This window comes from Zonotrichia albicollis, chromosome 33 (assembly GCF_047830755.1).
Source record: "Zonotrichia albicollis isolate bZonAlb1 chromosome 33, bZonAlb1.hap1, whole genome shotgun sequence".
NCBI classification, from domain to species: Eukaryota; Metazoa; Chordata; class Aves; order Passeriformes; family Passerellidae; genus Zonotrichia; species Zonotrichia albicollis.
The window spans coordinates 2,254,774-2,273,036 of NC_133851.1; the positions used below are offsets into that span (position 1 = coordinate 2,254,774).

General features: G+C 60.1%; 1 protein-coding gene across 2 annotated transcripts; it reads left to right on the forward strand.

The window, feature by feature from the left end:
* Positions 1–1,409: 1,409 nt before the first annotated feature.
* On the forward strand, positions 1,410–17,420 carry SHMT2 (serine hydroxymethyltransferase 2). 2 transcript variants are annotated; one of them, XM_074530933.1, is made up of 13 exons: positions 1,410–1,569; positions 3,478–3,675; positions 4,277–4,356; positions 6,548–6,566; positions 7,280–7,461; positions 8,427–8,508; positions 9,410–9,532; positions 11,025–11,164; positions 12,362–12,527; positions 13,344–13,443; positions 14,772–14,927; positions 15,880–15,987; positions 17,035–17,420. In XM_074530933.1, the coding sequence occupies exons 1-13, from the start codon at positions 1,546–1,548 to the stop codon at positions 17,160–17,162; spliced, it is 1,506 nt and encodes a 501-aa protein (XP_074387034.1). In that variant the 5' UTR covers positions 1,410–1,545; the 3' UTR covers positions 17,163–17,420. The 2 variants fall into 2 exon arrangements, with proteins under 2 accessions (XP_074387034.1, XP_074387033.1); XM_074530932.1 differs by lacking the exon at positions 6,548–6,566 and having other exon boundaries at positions 7,261–7,461.
* Positions 17,421–18,263: the final 843 nt, after the last annotated feature.

Consider the following 18,263-nt stretch of genomic DNA (forward strand, 5'->3'; position numbering starts at 1 on the left):
ACCGACACCCCATCACTGCAACACTGGGAATCCCGGACCCCCAAAACCCCTTGAGACCCCTCCCCAACCCCCCCAAAACCCCTTGAGACCCCTCTCTTCACCCCCCAAACCCCTTGAGATCCCCCCAAAACCCCCCAAAACTCCACTCCTGCCCCCCCTCATTGGGTACAACTGGTGCTGGGGGTCCCGACCCCCCCCCCAAACCACTGAGACCCCTCCCCACCCATCGAGACCCCCCCAAAAGCAGCTTTGGGGAACCCCCCATGCTTGGGGGGCACTGGGGGGCCATGCCACTTTTGGGGGGGCACAGGGGGGAACATGTGGGTGCTTTTTGGGGGGGGGGTCTCAGTCCTTGTGCCCCCTCCTCTCGGGGGCTTCTTCTGCATCTTTTTGGGGTTTTTTTTGTAAAGAAAATGAAAATGGAAAAAAAGCGGAAAATAAAGAAAAAAAGGCTGGGAAAATAAAAAAGAGTTTGTTGGTCCTGCCATGAATGGGGGTGGGGGAGAGGGAGGAGGGGGGACCCCAAAATTCGGGGTGGGGGACCCTAAAATTAAGGATGGGGTGTGCGAGGACCCCAAAATTCGGGAAGTGCGGGGATCGGGGCCCAAAATTCGGGATGGGGACCCCAAAATTCGGGATGAGGGTGCAAGGATGAGGACCCTAAAATTGGGGATGGGGGTGGAAGGACCCCAAAATTAAGGAAGGGGGACCCCAAAATTCGGGACGGAGAGTGCAAGAATGGGGGACCCCAAAATTAGGGATGGGGAGTGCAGAGATGGGGGACCCCAAAATTAGGGATGGGGGTGCAAGGACCCCAAAATTAGGGATGGGCGGATGGAATTATGAGGGACCCCAAAATTAGGGATGGGGGGATGGAAAGAAGGGGGACCCCAGAATTAGGGATGGGGGTGCAGGGATGGGGAGTCCCAAAATTACGGATGGGAGTCCAGGGATTGGGGGCCAAAATTCGGGATGGGGGACCCCAAAATTAGGGATAGGGAAGGTGGAAGGACGGGGGACCCCAAAATTAGGGATAGGGATGCAGAGATAGGGGATCAAAATTAAGAATGGAGGACCCCAAAATTAAGGATGGGGGGTGCAAGGATGGGGGACCCCAAAATTGGGGATGGAGGACCCCAAAATTAAGGGTGGGGACGCCAAAATTTGGGATGGAGGACCCTAAAATTTTGGGTGGGGGTGCAGGGATAGGAGAACCCCAAAACTGCGGATGGGGAACCCCAAAATTGGGGATGGGCTTGCAAGGACCCCAAAATTGGGGATGGGGGCCCCCAAAATTAAGGATGGGGAACCCCAGAATTAGGGATGGAGGGTTCAGGGATCGGGGAACACCAAAATTGGGGATGGGGACCCCAAAATCGGGGGTGGGGGAGGTCTGTCCCCTCCCCTTTCCCGTCGGCCCCCGCGGCCCCGGTGGCTCCGCCCTCCCGGCAGCGCGCGCGTGGGGGCGGGGCCAGGCGGGGGCCGGGACCGGGACCGGCACCGGGAACCGGGACCCGGCCGGACCCACGTGCGGCGCTGGGCGAGATGTGGCCGTTCCGGCTGAGCACGGTGAGAACGGGAACGAGACCGGGCCGGGGTGCGGGGGGGGGCCCGGTTACCGGGATGGATCCCGGTAATGATCCCCGGTAAGGATCCCTGGTTCCCGGTAAGGGTTCCCGGTAAAGATCCCCGGTAAGGGTTCACGGTAATGAACCCCGGTAACGATCCCCAGTTCCAGGTAAGGATCCCCAGTTCCCGGTAGGGATCTCGGTAATAATCCCCGGTAATGATTCCTGATAATGATCCCCGGTTCCCGCTAAGGGTTCCCGGTAAGGATCCCGGGTGAGGATCCCCAGTAATGAACGCCAGTTCCCGGGAAGGATTCCCGGGATAGGATCCCCGGTTCCCAGTGAAGATCCCCGGTTCCCGCATCCCCCGGTGGCTCCCGCTGCACAGAAAGTCCCGGTGACCGGGGAAAGAGTCCCGGACCCCAAACGGGTCCTGGGTCCCGTTCCCGGTGGCTCTCGGTACTCACAGGGGTCCCGGTACACGGCGGGACAGTCCCGGTATCCGGTGCACGGTTGGGGGACACGCACCGGGGGCTCCCGGTGCACGGGCAGCCCCAGACCCCAAATAGGTCCCATTCCCGGTGCTCACAGGGGTCCCAGTCCCCGGTGTGGGGGGGTCCCGCTCCCCGTTACCGGCGGGGGATGTCCCGGTACCCCCCGTTCCCCCTCAGTGTCCCCCTTCGTTCCGGAGGGGTCTCAATTCCATCCCGCTCCTCATCCTACCCACTGAGCACCGGGACCCCCATCCCGGTAACGGGACCCCCATCCCAGTACCGGGACCCCCATCCCGGTACCGTGTGCCCCCCCCACCCCGGCCCGGTCCCCCCCCCTCCCTCACGGACTTTGTGTCGGTCCCAAAGTCCCCGGGGCCGGTCCCGGCCCCGCCACCCCCGGCCTTGGCCCCTGCCCGGTGCCCGCGGCCCCGCGGGTGATGCAATGGGGCGGCCGCGGTTACATCACCCGGGAACCGGGGGCACCGGGGGTGGGCACGGGGGGATCCACAACAAGGGGGGGTCCCGAGCACCGGGGGCACCGGGGATGGGTATGGGGGGCACCGGGGGGAATCCCCCCACCGGCACAACGAGCAGGGGTTCCCCGTGTGCCTTGTGGGGTCCTTGGGGTCCCCATGTGCCCTCTGGGGTCCCCAGGTGCCCTGTGTGGACCTTGGGGGGGTCCCCATGCACCCTGGGGGGTCCTTGGGGTCCCTGTAGGGTCCTTGGGGTCCCCATGGGCTCCTTAGGGTCCCCATGCACCTTGTGTGGATCTTAGGGGGGTCCCCATGTGCCCCAAAGGGTGCTTGGGGTCCCCATGTGCCCCTTGGGGACCTCATGGACCCTGTGGGTTCCTTGGGGTCCCCATGTGCCCCATGTCCCCCCTCCCCATTCCCATGCAGACCCTGCAGCACTGGGGGGCCCGAATGGGTCACACCTCGTCCCCCTCCCCATTTCCGTGCAGGGCTGGGGGTCCCAGAGGGTCTCATACCTTGTGTCCCCCTCCCCATTTCCATTCTGGGGGTCCCAGGGGATCTCACACCATGTCCCACTCCCCATTTCCGTTCTGGGGGACTCCAGGGGGGTCTCACACCTTGTCCCCCTCCCCATTTCCATTCTGAGGGTCCCAGGGGGTCTCACCCCGTGTCCCCCTCCCCATTGGCAGACCCTGCAGTGCTGGGGGGTCTCACACCGTGTCCCCCTCCCCATTTGCGGACCCTGCAGCACTGGGGGGTCTCACACCGTGTCCCCCTCCCCATTTGCGGACCCTGCAGCACTGGGGGGGTCTCACACCGTGTCCCCCTCCCCATTGGCAGACCCTGCAGCACTGGGGGGGTCTCACACCGTGTCCCCCTCCCCATTGGCAGACCCTGCAGCACTGGGGGGGTCTCACACCGTGTCCCCCTCCCCATTTGCAGACCCTGCAGCGCTGGGGGTCCCGGCTGGGCACGGGCACCCTGCGGGCACAGCACGGAGCCGCCGCTGCCGCTGCCCCCGGGCACTGCCCGGGCTGGACGGGCCAGGAGAGCCTGGCCCAGAGCGACCCCGAGCTCTGGAGCCTCCTGCAGAAGGAGAAGGATCGGCAGTGCCGGGGGCTGGAGCTCATCGCGTCCGAGGTGGGGCTGGGGGCGTGGGGAGGGGTGGGGTCGGGTTTGGGGAGCTTGGGCAGGGTTAGGGTTGGATTTAGGGGGATTGGGAAGGGGTGGGGTCAGGTTTGGGGGGGTTGGAAAGGGTGGGGTAGGGGGGTTTGGAAGGTTTGGGGTAGGATTGGGGAGGTTGGGCAGGGGTGGGGTTGGATTGGGGAGGTTGGGCAGGGATGGGGTTGGGTTTGGGGGGGTTGGGAAGGGTGGGGTTGGGGGGGTTTGGAAGGGATGGGCGTTGGGTTTGGGGGGGTTGGAGTAGGATTGGGGAGGTTGGGCAGGGGTGGGGTTGGATTGGGGAGGTTGGGCAGGGGTGGGGTTGGGTTTGGGGGGCTTGGGAGGGGTTGGGAAGGGTGGGGTTGGGGTTGAGCAGGGGTGGGTTGTGCTTGGGAGGCTTGGGAAGGGTTGGGGTTGGGTTTGGAAGGGTTGGGGTGGGACTTTGTGAGGTCTTGGGGGCCTTGGGCAGGGGTGGGGTTGTGCTTGGGGGGCTTAGGAAGAGGTGGGGTCAGGCTTGGGGTACCCCCTGGTTTTGGGGGTTTGCCTGCTCTAATTCCCATCCATTTTTTTCCCCCCTCAGAATTTCTGCAGCCGGGCAGCTCTGGAGGCCCTGGGCTCCTGCCTGAACAACAAATACTCAGAGGGGTATCCTGGGAAGAGGTAAAGTGGGGAGTGGGCTTGGGAGGCACTGGGGTTCAGGGATGGGCTGGGGGCTCCCCAGAGGTGATGCCTTGTGAGGGCTGACCTAGAACAGAGCTAAGGAATAAATGGGGATTTATGAAGAGGCCTCAACAGATCCACCTTGGGCAAAGAGGAGTTTTCAGAAAATATCACAGTGACCCCCCTGGTGTCCCCAGGAACTATGGGGGTGCCAAGGTGATGGATCAGATCACCCCTATGGCGTCAGGCTGGCAGTGGGTATTGGAATATTACCAATATTGCTGGACAGGATGTGCCTGAGCTTGTCTGGCCCTTGGTGCTGAACCAAAAGGCAGCAACTGTGGTGATTTCACCCCAAAAACACTTTTGGCTGGCTGGATTCTGCAGCTGAGCCCTTGGAGACGAGTCCAGGCGTGCAGGAGCTCAGGTTTACCTTGGTGGAGAAGCTTTAAGGCGATGGTGAAGGAAAGGAGTCGGTTCTGATGGAGGGTTTGGATCCAGAGCTTTATTCAGGCCTCTGAATGCAGCACCAGCTCCAACAGAACTCCCCAATCCTGTGGTTGCTGTTCCTTTTAACCCTGGGGAAAGGGGCAGGGAAGGGGTAGGGAGCCACCAACCAGGTACAGGAGGGGAGGGACAAAGGGACAAAGGACACCTGGACGGCCCAATGTCCCCCAGGGTTGGAAAGCGTCTTTGGAATTTTGCCAATCACTTCTGGAATTCCAGGACTGACAGACAGTGCTGGGAGGGGAGAGGAGAGGTGTCTGACACACCTGGCAGGGAATGATCAGGGAGGGACCCGAGGTTCTGAGGTAAACCCTGAAATCACAACGCAACAAGTGAGGACCCCCTGGTGTCCCCCCTGGTGTCCCCATGTACCACGGGGGTGCTGAGGTGGTGGATGAGGTCACTCCTATGGGGTGAGGCTGGCACTGGGGACACCCTGGTGACCCCATCTGTGGTCTTTGTGAGGGTCTCCAGGACAAGGGAAGAGATGAATCTGACTCCATGTTCTCAGAAGGCTGATTTATTACTGTATCACATTATATCACATTATATCACATTATGTCACATTATATCACATTATGTCACATTATGTCACGTTATGTCACATCATATCACACCATATCACACCATATCACATTATATTATATTATATTATATTATATTATATTATATTATATTATATTATATTATATTATATTATATTATATTATATTATATTATATTATATTATATTATATTATATTATATTATATTATATTATATTATATTATATTATGTTATAGCTATACTAAACTATAGAGAAAGGATACATCAAAAGGCTTAACAAGAATTAATAATAAAAAGTCGTGACTGACTCAGAGAGTCCAACACAACTGGATCATGATTGGTCATTAATTAAAACCAATTCACATGGAACCAATCAAACAATGACCTGTTGGTAAACAATGTCCAAAGCAGCAAACACAGCAATCAGATAATTATTGCTTTCATTCCTCTCTGAGGCTTCTCAGCTTCCCAGGAGAAAATCCTGGGCAAAGAGGATTTTTCAGAAAATATCACAGTGACCCCATCCTGTCCCCAGGTACTATGGGGGTGCCAAGGTGGTCCCATGGATCAGATCACTCCTATGGAGTCAGGATGGCACTGGTGACCCCTGGTGTCCCTGTGCTGTCCCCAGGCACTATGGGGGTGCCAGGGTGGTGGATCAGGTCACTCCTATGGGGCTGGGGCTGGCACTGGGGACCCTGTCCTGTCTCCAGGCACTATGGTGGTGCCAAGGTGGTCCCATGGATCAGATCACTCCTATGGAGTCAGGATGGCACTGGGGACCCCTTGGTAACCCTGTGCTGTCCCCAGGCACTATGGGGGTGCCAAGGTGGTGGATCAGATCATTCCCATGGAGTCAGGGTGGCCCTGGTGACCCTGTCCTGTCCCCAAGCACTATGGTGGTGCCAAGGTGGTCCCATGGTGACCCCTTGGTGACCCCTGGTGTCCCTGTGCTGTCCCCAGGTACCATGGGGGTGCCAGGATGATGGATCAGGTCACTCCTATGGGGCTGGGGCTGGCACTGGGGACCCCCTGGTGTCCCCAGGTACCATGGGGGTGCTGAGGTGGTGGATCAGATCACTCCTATGGAGTCAGGATGGCACTGGTGACCCCCTGGTGTCCCCTGTCCGGTCCCCAGGTACTATGGTGGTGCCGAGGTCGTCCCATGGATCAGGTCACTCCCATGGGGTCAGGGTGGCAATGGTGACCCTGTGCTGTCCCCAGGCACTATGGTGGTGCCAAGGTGGTCCCATGGATCAGGTCACTCCTATGGGGCTGGGGCTGGCACTGGGGACCCCCTGGTGACCCCAGGTACCATGGGGGTGCTGAGGTGGTGGATCAGGTCACTCCTATAGGGTCAGAATGGCACTGGTGACCCCCTGGTGTCCCCTGACCACCTGGTGCCAAGGTGGTCCCATGGATCAGATCACTCCTATGGAGTCAGGATGGCACTGGTGACCCCCTGGTGTCCCCTGTGCTGTCCCCAGGTACCATGGGGGTGCCAGGGTGATGGATCAGGTCACTCCTATGGGGTGAGGCTGGCACTGGGGACCCTGTGCTGTCTCCAGGCACTATGGTGGTGCCAAGGTGGTCCCATGGATCAGGTCACTCCTACAGGGTCAGAATGGCGCTGGTGACCCCCTGGTGTCCCCTGTCCTGTCCCCAGGTACTATGGGGGTGCCAAGGTGCTGGATCAGGTCACTCCTATAGGGTCAGAATGGTACTGGGGACCCCTTGGTGACCCCTGTGGTGTCCCTGTGCTGTCCCCAGGCACTACAGGGGTGCCAAGGTGGTGGATCGGATCACTCCCATGGGGTCAGGGTGGCCCTGGTGACCCTGTGCTGTCCCCAGGTACTACGGGGGTGCCGAGGTGGTGGACCAGATCGAGCTGCTGTGCGAGCAGAGGGCTCTGGAGGCATTTGACCTGGACCCTGCGCGCTGGGGCGTCAATGTCCAGCCCTACTCGGGCTCCCCGGCAAACCTGGCGGCCTACACGGCCCTGCTGCAGCCCCACGAGCGCCTGATGGGGCTGGACCTGCCCGACGGGGGACAGTAAGGGGGGATTTGGGGCGGGAGATTTGGGGATTTGGGATATAGGACCAGTACATGGGGATTTGGGGATTGGGAATAGGGAATTGGGAGTTGGGGAATTGGGGAATTGGACCTGCCCAACCTGGCGGCCTACATGGCCCTGCTGCAGCCCCACGAGCGCTTGATAGGGCTGGACCTGCCCGACGGGGGACAGTAAGGGGGGATTTGGGGCGGGAGATTTGGGGATTTGGGATATTTGACCAGTACATGGGGTTTGGGGATTGGGAATAGGGGATTGGGAATTGGGGAATTGGGGAATTGGACCTGCCCAACCTGGCGGCCTACACGGCCCTGCTGCAGCCCCACAAGCGCCTGATAGGGCTGGACCTGCCCGACGGGGGACAGTAAGGGGGGATTTGGGGCTGGAGATTTGGGGATTTGGGGAACAGGGGTTCTCTGTGGGGAACGGGGTTGGGGATTGGGAATTGGGGGAATTAGGAATTGGGGGATTAGACCTGCCTGATGAGGGCCAGTGTGTGGGGATTGGGGATTGGGATGTAGGGCCAGTACTTGGGGATTGGGTATTGGGGATTTGGGGTATTGGGGGTTGGGGATTGGGGGATTGGGATGTAGGGCCAGTACGCGGGGAATTGGGAGGGGGAATGGGGAATTAGGGGGATTGGGAACTGGGAAATTGGACCTGCCCGACGGGGGCCAGTATGTGGGGAGCTGGGATCTGGAGAGACTGGAGGAACATCTTCCCAGGGCCTACCCTAATATTTTCCCAGGCCCAGCCTTTCTTTCCAACTGCCCTGAATATCCCATTATTTTCCCCCCATTTTTCTGCATTTTCCCCCCATTTTTTCCCCATATTATCCCCATTTCATCCCCATTTTTCCCCATGCTATCCCCATTTTATCCCCAATTTTATCCCCCATTTTATCCCCATTTTTCCCCTATTTATTTTACCCCCGTTCCCTTCCCAGCCTCACCCACGGTTACATGACGGACACCAAGCGGATCTCGGCCACCTCCATCTTCTTCGAGTCCATGCCCTACAAGCTGGATGTGAGCTGGGGGCAGGGAGGGGCTGGGGGGAGCCTGAGGTGTCCCCAAGGTGCTCCCAGGGTGACCTGTCTGTCTGTCTGTCCCTGGGCTGACTGACCTGTCTGTATGTCTGTCCATCCCCGGAGTGACTAACCTGTCTGTCTCTCCCTGGGCTGATTGACCTGTCTGTCTGTCCTTGGGCTGATTGACCTGTCTGTCTGTCCTTGAGCTGACTGATCTGTCTCTCTGTTTGTCTGTCCATGGACTGACTGACCTCTCTCTCTGTCCTTGGACTGACCAATCTGTCTGTCTGTCCATCCCTTCACTGACTGACCTGTTTGCCTGTTCCTTGACTGACCAATGTGTGTGTCTGTCTGTCCCTGGGCTGACTGACCTGTCTGTCTGTCTATCTGTCTATCCCAGAACTGACTGACCAATGTGTCTGTCTGTCCTTGGGCTCTGAGTCTGTCTGTCCATCCATCCATCCTGGACTGACTGACCTGTCTGTCCCTCCTTGGACTGACTAATCTGTCTGTCTGTCCTTGGACTGACCGACCTGTCTGTCGCTGGACTGACCAATCTGTCTGTCTGTCCATCCCTGGACTGACCAGTCTGCTTGCCCCTGGTCTGACTGACCTGTCCATCCTTGGGTTGACTGACCTGCCTGTCTGCCTGTCTATCCATCTGTTCCTCCGTGGTCTCTCTGACCTGTCTGTCCCTCCCTGGTCTGTCTGACCTGTCCGTCTGTCCGTCTGTCTGTCCCAGCCCGCCACAGGCCTCATTGACTACACCCAGCTGAAGGTGACCGCACGGCTATCCCTGGACTGACCCATCTGTCTATCTGTCCCTGGGCTCACTGACCACTCAGTCTGTCTGTCTGTCCCTCCCTGGTCTGTCTGACCTGTCCGTCTGTCCGTCCCAGCCCGCCACAGGCCTCATTGACTACGCCCAGCTGGAGGTGACGGCACGTCTGTTCCGTCCCCGCCTGATCATCGCGGGCACCAGCGCCTACGCCCGCCTCATCGACTACGCCCGCATCAGGAGGGTGAGGAGGGGTCCTGGGGGGCTCTGGGGGGCTCTGGGGACAGCAGGTGACCCCCATGGGTGTCCCCAGGTGGGTGTCCCAGGTGAGTGTCCCCAATGGGTGTCCCTGGTGGGTGTCTCCCACCTCATCGACTGCACCCGCATCAGGAGGGTGAGGGGGGTCCCGGGGGTCCTGGGGGTTCTGGGGACAGCAGGTGACCCCCGTGGGTTTCCCCAGGTGGGTGTCCCCAGGTGGGTGTCCCCAGGTAGGTCCCCCACCTCATCGACTATGCCCACATCAGGAGGGTGAGGAGGGGTCCTGGGGGTCCTGGGGGGCTCTGGGGACAGTGGGTGACCCCAGGTGGGTGACCCCGGTGGGTGTCCCTGGTCAGTGTCCCCAGTGGGTGTCCCCAGGTAGGTCCCCCACCTCATTGACTACACCCGCATCAGGAGGATAAGGGGGTGTCCTGAGGGGTCCTGGGGGGCTCTGGGGACAGCAGGTGACCCCAGTGGGTGACCCCAGGTGGGTGTCCCCAGTGTATGTCCCTGGTGGGTGTCCCCAGGTAGGTCCCCCACCTCATCAACTATGCCCACATCAGGAGGATAAGGGGGGTCCTGAGGGGTCCAGGGGGGCTCCGGGGGTCCTGGGGGGCTCAGGGGACAGCAGGTGACCCCAGTGGGTGACCCCAGGTGGGTGACCCCAGGTGGGTGTCCCCAGTGTATGTCCCTGGTGGGTGTCACTGGTGGGTGTCCCCCACCTCATCAACTACACTCACATCAGGAGGGTGAGGAGGGGTCCTGGGGGACTCTGGGAACAGCAGGTGACCCCAATGGGTGTCCCCAGATGGGTGACCCCGGTGGGTATCCCTGGTCAGTGTCCCCAGGTGGATGTCACAGGTGGGTGTCTCTGGTCGGTGTCCCCAATGGGTGTCCTTGGTGGGTGTCTCCCGCCTCGACTGCACCCGGATCAGGAGGGTGAGGAGGGGTCCTGGGGGGCTCTGGGGACAGCAGGTGACCCCCGTGGGTGTCCCCAGGTGGGTGACCCCAGTGGGTGTCCCCAGGTAGGTCCCCCACCTCATTGACTACACCCGCATCAGGAGGATAAGGGGGTGTCCTGAGGGGTCCTGGGGGGCTCTGGGGACAGCAGGTGACCTCAGTGGGTGACCCCAGTGGGTGACCCCAGGTGGGTGTCCCCAGTGTATGTCCCTGGTGGGTGTCACAGGTGGGTGTCCCCCACCTCATCAACTACACTCACATCAGGAGGGTGAGGAGGGGTCCTGGGGGTCCTGGGGGACTCTGGGGACAGCAGGTGACCCCAATGGGTGTCCCCAGATGGGTGACCCCGGTGGGTATCCCTGGTCAGTGTCCCCAGGTGGATGTCACAGATGGGTGTACCAGGTGGGGACCCCAGTGGGTGTCCCCTGCCTCATCGACTACACCTGCATCAGGAGGGTGAGGAGGGGTCCTGGGGGGCTCTGGGGACAGCAGGTGACCCCCGTGGGTGTCCCCCCCAGGTGTGTGACGAGGTCAAGGCCTACCTGCTGGCAGACATGGCCCACATCAGCGGGCTGGTGGCCGCCAAGGTGATCCCGTCCCCCTTCGAGCACGCGGACGTCGTCACCAGCACCACGCACAAGACACTGAGGGGGGCCAGGTGGGACCCCCATGGGGGGCTGGGACCCTGTGAGCCCCTGGGGGGGCTGGGAATCAGGGAGATCCTCTGGGGGGCTGGGAATGAGGGACCACCATGGGGGCCTGGGACTGAAGGAGCCATTTGGGGGGCTGGGAATGAGAGACCCCCTTGTGGGGCTGTGAGCCCCTTGGGGAGCTGGGAATGAGGGATTCAGGGACCCCCTTGGGAGGTTGGGACTGAAGGAGCTCCTTGTGGGGCTGGGACCCAGGGAGCCCCAGGTGCCCCCCAAGGGGATCCCAAGGTGCCCCAGGGTGGGACCCTGTGAGCCCCTTGTGGGGCTGGGACTGAAGGAGCCCCTTGAGGGGCTGGGATTGGGGGATTCAGGAAGCCCCTTGGGGGGCTGAGACCCCAAAGAGCTCCAGGGAGCTCCAGGTGCACCCCAAGGGGACCCCAAGGTGCTCCAGGCTGGGACCCTGTGAGCCCCTTGTGGGGCTGGGAATGAGGGACCCCCTTGGGGAGTGGGGAATGAGGGAGCCCTTTGGGGGGTTGAGACTCTGGGAGCTTCTTGGGGGGCTGGGACTGAAGGACCTTCTTGTGGGGCTGGGACTCTGGGAGCTTTTTGGGGGTCTGGGACCCTGTGAGCCCCTTGAAGGGTTGGGACCCCAGGAGCTTCTTGAGGGGTTGGGAATGAGGGAGCCCCTTGGGGATCTGGGACCCCAAGGGGACCCCGAAGTGCCTCAGGCTGGGACCCTGTGAGCCCCTTGTGGGGCTGGGAATGAGGGACCCCCTTGGGGGGCTGGGAATGAAAGAGCCCCAGTGAGGGGCTGGGAATGAGGGACCCTCTTTGGGGACTGGGAATGAAAGAGCCCCAGTGAGGGGCTGGGAATGAGGGACCCTCTTTGGGGACTGGGAATGAGGGACCTTCTTGGGGGGCTGGGACCCCAAAGAGCCCCAGGGAGCTCCAGGTGCACCCCAAGGGGACCCCAAAGTGCCCCAGGCTGGGACCCTGTGACCCCCTTGGGGGGCTGGGATTCAGGGACCACCATGGGGGTCTGGGGCTCAGGGAGCCCTTTGTGGGGCTGGGACCCCATGAGCTCCTTGTGGGGCTGAGACTGAAGATCCTTGGGGATCTGTGACCCTGTGAGCTCCTTGTGGGTCTGGGAGCCCCCTGAATGTCCCCCCCGGGCAGCAGAGGTGACAGTGTCCCCTTGCCACCAGGTCAGGGCTGATCTTCTACCGCAAGGGCGTGCGCTCTGTGGATAAGAAGACGGGCAAGGAGACGCTCTATGACCTGGAGGACAGGATCAACTTCTCCGTGTTCCCCTCGCTGCAGGGGGGACCCCACAACCACGCCATTGCTGCCGTGGCCGTGGCCCTAAAACAGGTCTGGGCTGGGGAGGGGGTGTCCTGTGTGCCCCCTGTGTTTGGGGTGTCCCCTGTGTCCCCTGTATTTATGGGGTGTCCTCCCTGTACTTATGGGGGTGTTGGGGTGTCCCCCGGTACTGTGGGGTGTCCCCCTGTGCGATGGGGTTTGTCCTGTGCTAAGGGGTATCCCCCATGCTGATGGGGTGCCCTGTCGTCCCTGTGCTATTGGGTGTTGGGGTGTCCTTGTGCTATGGGATGTCCCCCCCTGTCCCCGCTGTGCTAATGGGATGTCCCCTCTGCTGTTGGAGTGTCCCTCATGCTAATGGGGTGTCCCCTGTGCTATGGGGTGTCCCCCCTGTGTCCCCCATGCTAATGGGGTGTCCCCTGTGCTATGGGGTGTCCCCTGTGCTATAGGGTGTCCCCTGTCCTGGTGGGGTGTCCCCATACTGATGGGGTGTCCCCTGTGCTATGGGGTGTCCCCCCTGTGTCCCCCTGTGCTATTGGGTGTCCCCATGCTGATGGGATGTCTCCTGTCCTATGGGGTATTGGGGTGTCCCCGCTGTCCTGTAGGGTTGTCCTCCTGTGCTATGGGGTGTCCCCAGGCTGATGGAGTGTCCTGTCCCCCCTGCCTATGGGGTGTTGGGGTGTCCCCTGCCCTGATGGCGTGTCCCCTGCCCTGATGGAGTGTCCCCACACCAATGGTGTCCCCTGTCCTGTTGAGGTCCCCCCATGCCGATGGTGTCCCTGTCCCCCTGTGCTATGGGGTGTCCCCATGCTGATGGGGTGTTGGGGTGTCTGTGGGGTGTCCCCATGGTGACGGTGTCCCTGTCCCCAGGCCAGCTCCCCGGCCTTCAGGCAGTACTGCCAGCAGGTGCTGAGGAACGCCAAGGCCATGGCACAGGCACTGCTGCAGAGAGGCTACACCCTGGTGTCAGGTGAGTCTGTCTGTCTGTCTGTCTGTCTGTCCGTCCTGCTGGTACACCCTGGTGTCAGGTGAGGCTCTGACCCCACAGTTTTGGGGACCAGGTACACCCTGGTGCTCCAGTCCTGCTGTTTTTGGGGTTAAGGAAGGGTGACCCATGGTTGGGACAAGAGTGACCCATGGTTGGGACAAGAGTGACCCATGGGTGGGGACAAGAGTGACCCATGGTTGGGGACAAGGCCGAGCCATGGTTGGGACAAGGCTAAGCCATGGGTGGGGACAAGGCTGAGCCGTGGGTGGGGACAAGAGTGACCCATGGTTGGGACAAGAATGACCCATGGTTGGGGACAAGGCTGAGCCATGGTTGGGGACAAGGCCGAGCCATGGTTGGGGACAAGAGTGACCCATGGTTGGGGACAAGGCCGAGCCATGGTGGGGGACAAGGCCGAGCCATGGTTGGGGACAAGGCTTGAGCCATGGTTGGGGACAAGGCCGAGCCATGGTTGGGGACAAGGCTGAGCCATGGGTGGGGACAAGAGTGACCCATGGTTGGGACAAGAGTGACCCATGGTTGGGGACAAGAGTGACCCATGGGTGGGGACAAGGCTGAGCCATGGTTAGGGACAAGGCCGAGCCATGGTTGGGGACAAGAGTGACCCATGGTTGGGACAAGAGTGACCCATGGCTGGGACAAGAGTGACCCATGGTTGGGGCCAAGAGTGACCCATGGTTGGGGACAAGGCTGAGCCATGGTTGGGGACAAGGCTGACCCATGGTTGGGGACAAGGCTGAGCCGTGGTGGGGCCGAGTGGCTCTGCCCAATCTCAGCACAGCAGGAGGATTGGGGGGCAGAGAAGTGAGGCTGAGCCAGAACCACCAGCGCACACCAGGCCCTGCAGAGGGGTCTGGGGGCGCTCAGGACCCCTCACTGTGGTCACAGGAGTCTCTGGATGAGGGAAGAGACGTAGATCTGACCATGTTTCAGAAGGCTTGATCTATTATTTTATGATATATATTATATTACATTAAAACTATAGTAAAAGAATAGAAGGAAAAGTTTCATCTCAGAAGGCTTAGCTAAGCTGAGAATAGAAAGGAATGAAAATAAAGGTCTGTGGCTCTGACAGAGAGAGAGAAGCAGCTCTGCCATGACTGGTCACTAATTCCAAACATCCACACGAGACCAATCACGGATCCACCTGTTGCATCCCACAGCAGCAGATACCCATTGCTTACATTTTGTTCCTGAGGCCTCTCAGCTTCTCAGCAAGAAATAAATCCTAAGAAAGGATTTTCATAAAAAGACGTGTGTGACCCCTCACCCCTCTCTTCCCTCCCCAGGGGGCACCGACAACCACCTGGTGCTGGTGGACCTGCGGCCCAAGGGCATGGACGGGGCGCGGGCAGAGCGGGTGCTGGAGCTCGTGTCCATCACGGCCAACAAGAACACGTGCCCAGGGGACAGGAGTGCCCTGACCCCCGGGGGGCTGCGCCTGGGTGAGGGACAGACCCTGCCCCGCTGCTTCTGCCCTCTCTGAGGGGGAATTTGGGGGTGGGTTTGGTGGGGAAGGGGGCAGGATCTTGTGGGGAGAATTTGGGGACCTCTTGGGGAGGTACAGTGAGGGGTTTGGGGGCAGGGACCTGCCTGGGGAGCTGGGAATAAGGAAACCCCCCCTGGGAGGCTTAATCCCTGCTGGTTCTGCCCTCTCTGAGTGGGAATTTGGGGGTGGGTTTGGGTGGGGAAGGGGCTGGTCTTCAGGGGGAGAATTTGGGGAGCCCTTGGGGAGGTGCAGTGAGGGGTTTAGGGCCAGGGAGCTTCTTGTGGGGCTGGGAATGAGGGATCCTCTTGTGGGGCTGGGAATGAAGGAGCCCCACCCTGCCCAGGTGGTTCTGCCCTCTCTGAGTGGGAATTTGGGGGTGGGTTTGGGTGGGGAAGGGGCAGGGATTCAGGGGGAGGAGAATTTGGGGACCTCTTGAACCTCTTGGTCCCCAAATTTGGGGAAAAACAGTGAGATGTTTGGGGCCTGGGAACTTCTTGGTGGGCTTGGGGAGTCTCACCCCTGATGCCTCACCCCTCTCTGAGTGGGAATTTGGGGGTGGGTTTGGTGGAAAAGGGGGCAGGGACTCAGGGGGAGAATTTGTGGACATCTTGGTCCTCAAATTTGGGGAGCCCCCCAGTGAGGGGTTTTGGGGCAGGGAGCTTCTTGTGGGGCTGGGAATGAGGGAGATTCTTGGGGGTCTGGGACTCCCTGAGCCCCTTGTGGGGTTGGGAATGAGGGAGATTCTTGGGGGTCTGGGATTCAGTGACCTCCATGAGGATCTGTGACTGAGGGACCTCCATGTGGGTCTGGGTCTGAGGGAGCCCCTTGTGGGGCTGGTGCCCCTGCAGTGCTGCTGTCCCCGCTGTCCCCACTGTCCCTGATGTCCCTGATGTCCCTGCTGTCCCCAGGTGCCCCTGCCCTGACCTCCCGCCAGTTCCGTGAGGAGGATTTCCAGAAGGTCGTGGAGTTCATTGATGAGGGCATCGCCCTGGCCTTGGATGTCAAGAGCAAAACCAGTGAGCCATGGGGAGCCCCTGTTTACCCCCATTTATTTCCCCCCATTTATTTCCCCCCATTTCTCCCCATTTCTCCCCCACTTCTCCCCATTTCCCCCACTTCTCCCCATTTATTTCCCCATTCCTTCCTATTCCTCCCCATTTCCCTCCAATTCTCCCAATTTGCCCCCATTTCTTTATTTCTCCCCATTTCCCCCAATTTCCCCTATTTCCCCCTATATCCCCCCTAATTCCCCTCATATTTCCCCCCTTTTCTCCCCATTTCCCCCAATTTCCCACAATCTCTCCCCTTTCCCCCCATTTCTTTCCCCCCAATTTCCCTCCCATTTCTCCCCATTTATCTCCATTCCTTCCTATTCCCCCCCATTTCACCCCCATTTCCCCCCAATTTCCCCCAGTTTCTCCCAATTTCCCCCCATTTCTTTCCCCCCATTTTTCCCCCCATTTATTTCTCCCATTTCTTTTCCCCCATTTCCTCTCTTTTCTCCCTCCATTTCCCCCATTTATTTCCCCCCATTTCTCCCCATTTCCCCTCAATTTCCTCCCATTTTCTCCCCATTTTCCCCCATTTCTTTCCCCCCATTTATTTTACCCATTTATTTCCCCCCAATTTCCCCCCAATTTCTCCCCATTTCCCCCCAATTTCCCTCCCATTTCTCCCCGTTTATCTCCATTCCTTCCTATTCCCCCGCATTTCACCCCCAATTTCCCCCAGTTTCTCCCAATTTCCCCCCATTTATTTCTCCCATTTCTTTTCTCATTTCTTTCCCCCCCTCTCTTTTCTCCCTCCATTTCCTCTCATTTATTTTCCCCCATTTCCCCTCAATTTCCTCCCATTTTCTCCCCGTTTTCCCCCTATTTCTCCCCATTTTCCCCCTATTTCTCCCCATTTCCCCCCATTTCTTTCCCCCCATTTCTTTCTCCCATTTATTCCCCCCCGTTTCTTTCCCCCCATCCCTTCTCCCCACCCCAATGCCAGCCGTGCTGTGGGTACCTATGGCATGTCTGGATCTGCCCCGGTGCTCACCTGTGCCCTCCCCACGCCAGGTAAGCTCCAGGATTTCAGGAATTTCCTGCTCCAGGACGCGGGGACGCAGCAGCGCCTGCAGGAGCTGCGCCAGCGCGTGGAGAGCTTCGCCCGTGCCTTCCCCATGCCCGGCTTCAGCGACCACTGAGGGGGCACGGCCCTGCTGCCAGCCTGGGGGCACTGGGGAGGGGGCACTGAGACCCTCAGAGCCACCCCTGCCTGTCCTCTTGTCCCTCATTGTCACCCTTGGGTGCTGCATCCCTGGGATGGGGACGCATCCTTCTGTCAGTGTTAAGAGTACAGAGACCCCCCCCAAATCCAGCATTTGGGTGGGGGGCACTGCTTGCTGCAGCCTCATCTTGCACTTTTCTATGGGGAGGGGTCGCTAATAAATTTGGGGCAGAGATTTGGAGGTGTTTGGGCTGTGCTGGATATTGGGGAGGGGTCCCTCAGGTGCCAGGAGCCACAAGGTTCTTGTTGAGACCTTGGTCTGTGCCATCCCCATGCCCGGCTTCAGCGACCACTGAGGGGGGCACGGCGCTGCCGCCAGCCTGGGGGCGCTGGGGAGGGGGCACTGAGACCCTCAGAGCCACCCCTGCCTGTCCTTTTCCTCCTCTTGTCCCCCCGTTGTCACCCTTGGGTGCTGCGTCTTTGTGCGCGCATCCTGCTCTCAGTATTGGGGTACAGAGACCCCCTAGAATCTTCCTGGGCTTGCTGCAGCCTCATCTTGCACTTTTCTGTGGGGAGGGGTCGCTAATAAAAGTGGGGGCAGAGATTTGGAGGTGTTTGGGCCGTGCTGGATGTTGGGGAGGGGTCCCTCAGGCTCTCGTGCCTCAGTTTCCTCATGCTGGTGCTGCCCCCGTGGGCTCTGAGGGCAGGGGGATGTTGGGGAGGGGTCCATAGAACCCCTCAGCGAGGCTCTGGTGCCTCAGTTTCCCCATCCTGAGGGCAGGGGGTGATGCTGAGCCCTGGGACATTTGGGGTACAATGGGGGGACAGCCTAGGGACCATCCCCTCCCCTTTTCCTGGTGTCCAGACGGGCTCTGTCCCCTGTCCCGGGCTCTGTCCCCTGTCCCGGGCTATTTCCCGTGTCTGTCTCATGTCCCAGGCTCTATCCCGTGTCCCGGTTCTGTCCCGTGTCCCGGCTGTGTCCCGGGTTCTGTCCCCGTTCTATCCGGGCTCTGTCCCGTGTCCCGGCCTCTATCGCGTGTCCCGGCTGTGTCCCGGGCTCTGGTGTCCCGGGTTCTGT

Excerpts from the sequence above, each read along its gene's own strand:
- SHMT2 (XM_074530933.1), top strand. The coding sequence starts at position 1,546 with ATGTGGCCGTTCCGGCTGAGCACG. Across the intron at positions 3,676-4,276 it reads TGGAGCTCATCGCGTCCGAG|AATTTCTGCAGCCGGGCAGC; the intron begins GTGGGGCTGGGG and ends TTCCCCCCTCAG. Across the intron at positions 8,509-9,409 it reads CCATGCCCTACAAGCTGGAT|CCCGCCACAGGCCTCATTGA; the intron begins GTGAGCTGGGGG and ends TGTCCGTCCCAG.